Source organism: Tachypleus tridentatus, chromosome 2, assembly GCF_004210375.1.
Source record: "Tachypleus tridentatus isolate NWPU-2018 chromosome 2, ASM421037v1, whole genome shotgun sequence".
In the NCBI taxonomy this organism is placed as follows: Eukaryota; Metazoa; Arthropoda; class Merostomata; order Xiphosura; family Limulidae; genus Tachypleus; species Tachypleus tridentatus.
The window spans coordinates 77,718,184-77,724,183 of record NC_134826.1 but is presented as its reverse complement, the minus strand read 5'-3'; the positions used below and the strand labels follow the sequence as shown (position 1 = coordinate 77,724,183).

General features: G+C 28.2%; 1 protein-coding gene across 3 annotated transcripts in view; it reads right to left on the bottom strand.

The window, feature by feature from the left end:
- Positions 1-575: 575 nt before the first annotated feature.
- Positions 576-6,000, bottom strand: part of unc-45 (unc-45 myosin chaperone) — a 156,953-nt gene continuing 151,528 nt past the window's right edge. For all 3 annotated transcript variants that reach the window (XM_076488685.1, XM_076488684.1, XM_076488683.1), the window contains exon 21: positions 576-2,648. In XM_076488685.1, the coding sequence (XP_076344800.1) occupies positions 2,355-2,648 (294 nt within the window). In that variant the 3' untranslated portion in view covers positions 576-2,354. The remainder of the gene's footprint in view (positions 2,649-6,000) is intronic.

The following is a 6,000-nucleotide window of genomic DNA, read 5'->3' as shown; positions in this document are numbered from 1 at the left end:
AGTGCTCTCCCACTGATGGAAAAATGACACATGATGATATGCATGAGGGAAATGTTGGGATCTTTAATTCCAATAGCAGATGCAGAAAGCTTATGGCATGTGTAATAAAAAAAAAATGCATATAGAAGGCAGCAGCTAAAATGAGAAAAGCTAATATCCTGAGAGGAGGGAAGTACCACATCAGTAGTTTAAAAAAAAAGTTTTAACGTATAAACGTTAAAGAAATGTAAAAACATGTATATGCATGACAGATCACTATCAAAGGGTCTTTACAAAACAAGAAATTTTTCACCACAGGTAAACTTGATGCAATTTCCTTTGTAAATTAATCAATCTCACATTTCTGATTTTATATTTTGTATTAAATTGACATCCTATAAATAATTTTTCTTCATGCAACAACCTAAGCTATATTTTTGAAATTTTGACATAAAACTAAATTTTATGACAGCACTACATACATTCTATGATGTAAATCATAGAATTTTAGTTTCTTCAAGACACATTTTTCAAGAAAAGATTTATTTAAATCATTATATTGTACTGTAAACTTAGTTTTAGTAAGAAACCTCAAAGAAACAAAAAACAAAACTTTATTTGATAATATAAATGATAAAGTACAAATTTCTGTAAATGACACAAAACTGAAAAAAAATATCAAAACAGTTATCTAATAAATCATAATAATTTAAAAATGAAAATGAAAATACAAGTAATAATTATGAATAATTATGTACCTTATTCATAAGGCACGAGCTTTAAAAGAGAGGATTTCTTCCAACATTAAATCCCTACACATACTTATATGTGTACAAGAAAGATAACTGGCATTAAAGCCAAATTTTATTTTTAACTACAAAGTAACTAATACATCTTGAGTTTGAGTGCAAGAAATAGTATTAGTCAGAAACTAAAATGCACAAAATATATTACAGTGTAATTTATAGTTAGAAATATATTGATTTACTGAAGGGTTTACTTACCATTTTTCAGTATGAAAATATCTCACCAAGTTTTTTATAGTATTATCCAAGATTTTATTAAAGATACATTACAGATTTGCCATCTTTGAAAAATGTTATACATATACACATGCACACACACCTAATACTATGCAATACATTAACTGTACCTAGGCAATTAAAAATCAAAATTATAAATCAACAATGAACTTGATATAAACCAGAAACATTATAATAAAATGTCAACAGCATTTCTCCATTATTATTCCTTGTTATTATCTCCAAGTCATAATGGATAAAACCTCTGGTCATAGCATTCAAGTGCATATTCCATCTATTAGTTAAAATTTAAATGTCAACATAAAACTTCTTTTGTATCTTAAATATCAAGTAAAAGGGTGAAGGGTGAGGTTTTTAGAAGTTTAGGGTAGCTTATAAGAATATCACTATTTTTTTTTTATAATTTCAATTAAAAGGGTGGAGGATAAGAATTTTGCTTTGTAGAATTTCTTTAAGTTGATTTGATTTTACATTAAAGCTATTTCTATATATTAAGGGTAACTACTTTCTTACAACTGCAGACAGCAGTTGGACTTGAGATACTATGGGCTCAAGTATTCAAATCTTAGCCCTTAACTGATTCTTCTTAGTTGATGCAACTATTTATTTGTTTTTATCTAATAATTGTTTGGTTTTATGATTTACTAAAACTTGTAGCACATAGAAGTACACCAGATTATGAGGCTATTCTTTTGGTATAATTTCTAAAATTAATCTATTAAAAAAGGAAATATAAGTTTAAATAGTAGGAAGCATTCAACTGTTTAAAAAGAAACATTTATTACAAGCAACAGATGTAGTCTTTTCTCTAAAATGTTTGAAGAATATATTGGAGCCAGATCCATGTTTCAGAAAATTTAATTGTAACTAATTAATACCGAGAAGACTAACTAAATTTAACAAATATATAAAACAGATGAAATTTTAAACTCTTTGTCTTTTTTAATATGAATTCAATTTTTTTCCTTTATGATGTAACAAGTAATTTTCTTGAAGACTGGGATATCTCCTATAATTACTGTTTTGTCACTAAATATATAGATTTAGTTAAGAGAACACTCCATTAATCACTCAAATATATACTTTTTGTTCTTGAATGAAAAAAGTATAAAAACACACACAAAGCAACTGTAGCTGATTCTCAGTGTATATTTGTAAAGTGTTTTAACATCTGAAGATTTTTTTGTGTATAAATAGTCAAATTACTTTGAATAAATGAAATATACGAACTTATGAAATAGTAATTAACCATTAAAATAAATATACTGTTATATAACTGATACAAAGAAGGATTAAGGATACATGCAAAAAGCAGGTCTTTTTTATGGGCTTTTATTCTTCGTCTTTTGGTTCAGAAGTTATAACTTTTTCAGTTGATATAATCAATTTATAATCCTCTGCTTTCTTCAAAGCAGCACGAGCATACTCCTTGATTTTCTCTGAAACATCAACAACTTCAGGTCGAACGATAGCCATTAATACCTCTAACAAATTAGTTTCTACAATCTTTTCAGCAAGTTCTTGGTCAGCTAAAATCATATTGTGGACAATACACACACCCCGATGCTGTAAATCTTTATCCTCGCTAGCAACAAGCTTGCATAAAATCTCATGCCAAGATTTTGCCTGAAATCAGGGATACAGTTCAAAGTACAGATGAAAATGATTTGAAACAGTAAGATATAAAATGTACATATATCTAATAAACATAAAGAATTATGGATTGTATTTTTTAAAAACAATTATTTATTATTATTACACAGTTATATTCAGTAAACATTACAACAGTACCATTACCATTATCATTCTGAAAATTCCCAAACAAAAATAAAATAATCAGTGATGTTGAGAAAATCCACTTGTAGAGAAAAATATATATGTAAAAACGGCTTGTTTGGGTTGAGAAATTTTTTTTCTACGTAAAATTTCTCAACCCAAATAGGCCATTTTTATATATAAAAATAAAATAACTTCAGTATTTAGAAGAAAATGAAAAATACTATATTAAATACCATATATTAAAAAATAATACATGAAGAAATGGAGCAATTTTAATATTCTTTAATTTGGTTAACAATAATTTATTTCAACAATGTAATCTACAGATTTTCTTTAGATTGTTTGAAGGTTTAAAAGCAATACAGTAGATAAAATGAAATATTTTTTCTTAAGATATTATGAAATGTTGTAACTTTGATTTTTGTATTTTTCACACAAATGTTTTTGTTGCAGACAGTGAATTCATCTAAGAAAAACTTGCCAAACTCAGATGTTTTTTTAGACTGGTAACAATTTTGCTAGAAGTATTCTGACATTGAAGCAAAATACGAATATGTTTGTTTGTTTGTAATCAAGCACAAAGCTACACAGTGGACTACCTGTGCTCTGCCCACCATGGGTATCAAAAACCAGGTTTTTAGAGGTGTGAGCCTGCAGACATACTGCTGTGCCATTGGGGGGTATAAGAACAGCACACAAATGTAAGTAGTTATATAAATTCTGCAAAACAAATATTGTTAAAATAACTATAATGGAAAGCATGTACGTTATCACAACAGGTGGTAATCTTAATGTAAATTTAGCAAAAATTAGAGGACTGAGTATTTCATAGGTGGAAAGACAATTGTAACAATTTGTCTCAAGTGGATCAAAAAAGAGAAGAAACAGTGTTTAAGTCAAAGAAAAAAAATTATTTGCTGAAGGTCAAAGATGAAATCAAGAAATAGCTGACTGAATTTTTAAAGCAACTGCACTGTTAAGAAGATGAATTGGAACAAACTATATTTATATGGAACTATATAAAACGTAGCTTGAAAATAATTTGAAGTTAAAATCAGCAGGTACAGCAAAACAAGGACTATACTTCGTCCCCATGGAATGGCATTCTCAAAACATTAAAACAATGTGATCTCCTCAACGATCAGAAACAATCTCTCTTGAAAGAACCAAAAGTGCATTTACAAAGCATATTTTCCACAACTGACCAATTACAACACAAGTACAATAATGCAGAATGTAATGTAGGAATATACTGCAAACAGTAAGAATGTTTTTAACTACAGAAAGTTAATACTAAAGGTTAAATTAACAAAATTATTTCAACAAATTAGCTAGTTACAGATCAGAACTTGAAATATTTTAACTGTGAATACATGAAGGACTAAGAATGGAAAGTAAAAGATGTAAGGTACAACATGAGCTTACATATTTTGTATGTTCATTTCAAGATATAGTTTCATCTCAAATTTGCAACAGTGAAACTTATGATAAAAAGAACAAAGATAAAATAGAATAAACTTAGTATAGAATTGTGATTGTTTAGAAAAGTTTCACTTTCCTGCTTCAGATTCTAGATAAGATGACGAATACCAGATAATACTGACTTTTGGTGGGTGTAGACATTATGGAAAATTAATTATACTCTATCAAAACAACATTCACGTGCTAAAGTACTGGACATTGGGGCAGATATGAACCATAGAAACATTTCTAATACCTAAGTATTTGATATACATTGATTTTTCAATCATTCCAAGACACAATCCTATCAGGATGAACTTGTGATTGAAAAAATATATCTTGATCATTTTCAATTAAGGGTACTCATACTATAAAATAACAAAAAAGCTTGAGACACACACTAATTTAAAAGTTAACCATTTATAACAATGAGAATAATTTTACCAAAGGAACATCAGGATACCTATACTAATACTTAAAACCACCTAACAGTATCCCAATACATGCATAACTGCTGCTACTAGTGCCAAAGGTTGCAGGTTGATCATCCAGAAAACACTCTCTCCAATGAATAAGTTATTTTTGATACAATGCAACCAAAGAAGCATAAGATAATCCAGAGATGTTTTGCTCTTGTGAAAAAATAAACAAACATAATGAGTGAAAAATTGAAGTTTGGTGAAACACTGAATGAGATCTGGATGCACATGAACAATAGCAACATAAAAGACAAACAACTTACTACATACCATAAGTTAATAAAATTGAAAAACATTACTAATAGCTTTATACTTGTTCTTTGAAAAGGACCAAACAAAATATCTTTGCTCATATTTGCTATTTTCTAGGTTGGTCAAGATTCCTGTTGTTGTTAGTGGTAATGTATATTAATATAATATAAAAAAGGCTAAGCTACATGGGTATGTTTACACATCTAAATTAGTCCAAATGGATAAATGCAACTTATTTGGACAATATTACCAGTTTTAATGTTGAAAATGCAGCTAGACATCAGTATACAGTTATGGAAAAATTATAAAATATTGTGTGGGTGTAAAATATTTAAATCATTTTTATTTCTAGAACTACCTACAATTTTCTTTTTTTTCAAATTGTTTGGAATCATTTGAAATTCCAAGGTAAATTCATCAAATGCTAGCTATTTCAAAAATTACAAAAATTCTAGATTTTAATTCTTCAAAAATCAGCACAATATACACTGTCACAGAGAATAATAATTTATATAAAATTTGTACTATCTAATAGTTGATTGTAAAAAATAAGCTGTGCAAGAAACAATATCAAAATAATAACACTAACAAATGCAAATGACAATTTAATTATCAATTTAAATTGTGAAAATTTTCCCCAGTTTCTTAAAGCTTACCTTTTCCTTGCAGTAAAATATATTACTGATAAAGGTTATTTCTCTTTCTACACATAAAAAAAGAGCATCTGTCAAGATGTCTGTGAATTTCTCAGCCTTGACTGGGACTCCAACCACTACATAGACTAAAATAACAGGAGCACAGTAAGATTCAAGTGCATTAGCATTGGTACAAGAGCTCATTTTTGATCAGGCAAAAAAACAACACCCAAACTGAGAAAAAAAGGGTTGATTATTATGTAGAGGGAAGTGAGTATCTTCTTAAACTATATTTTCAGGTGAAGAAAATGTTCAAAAATGGACTCACTTCTCTGAACAATTGAGCTACAATTCATTGTAGCTATGATTGAG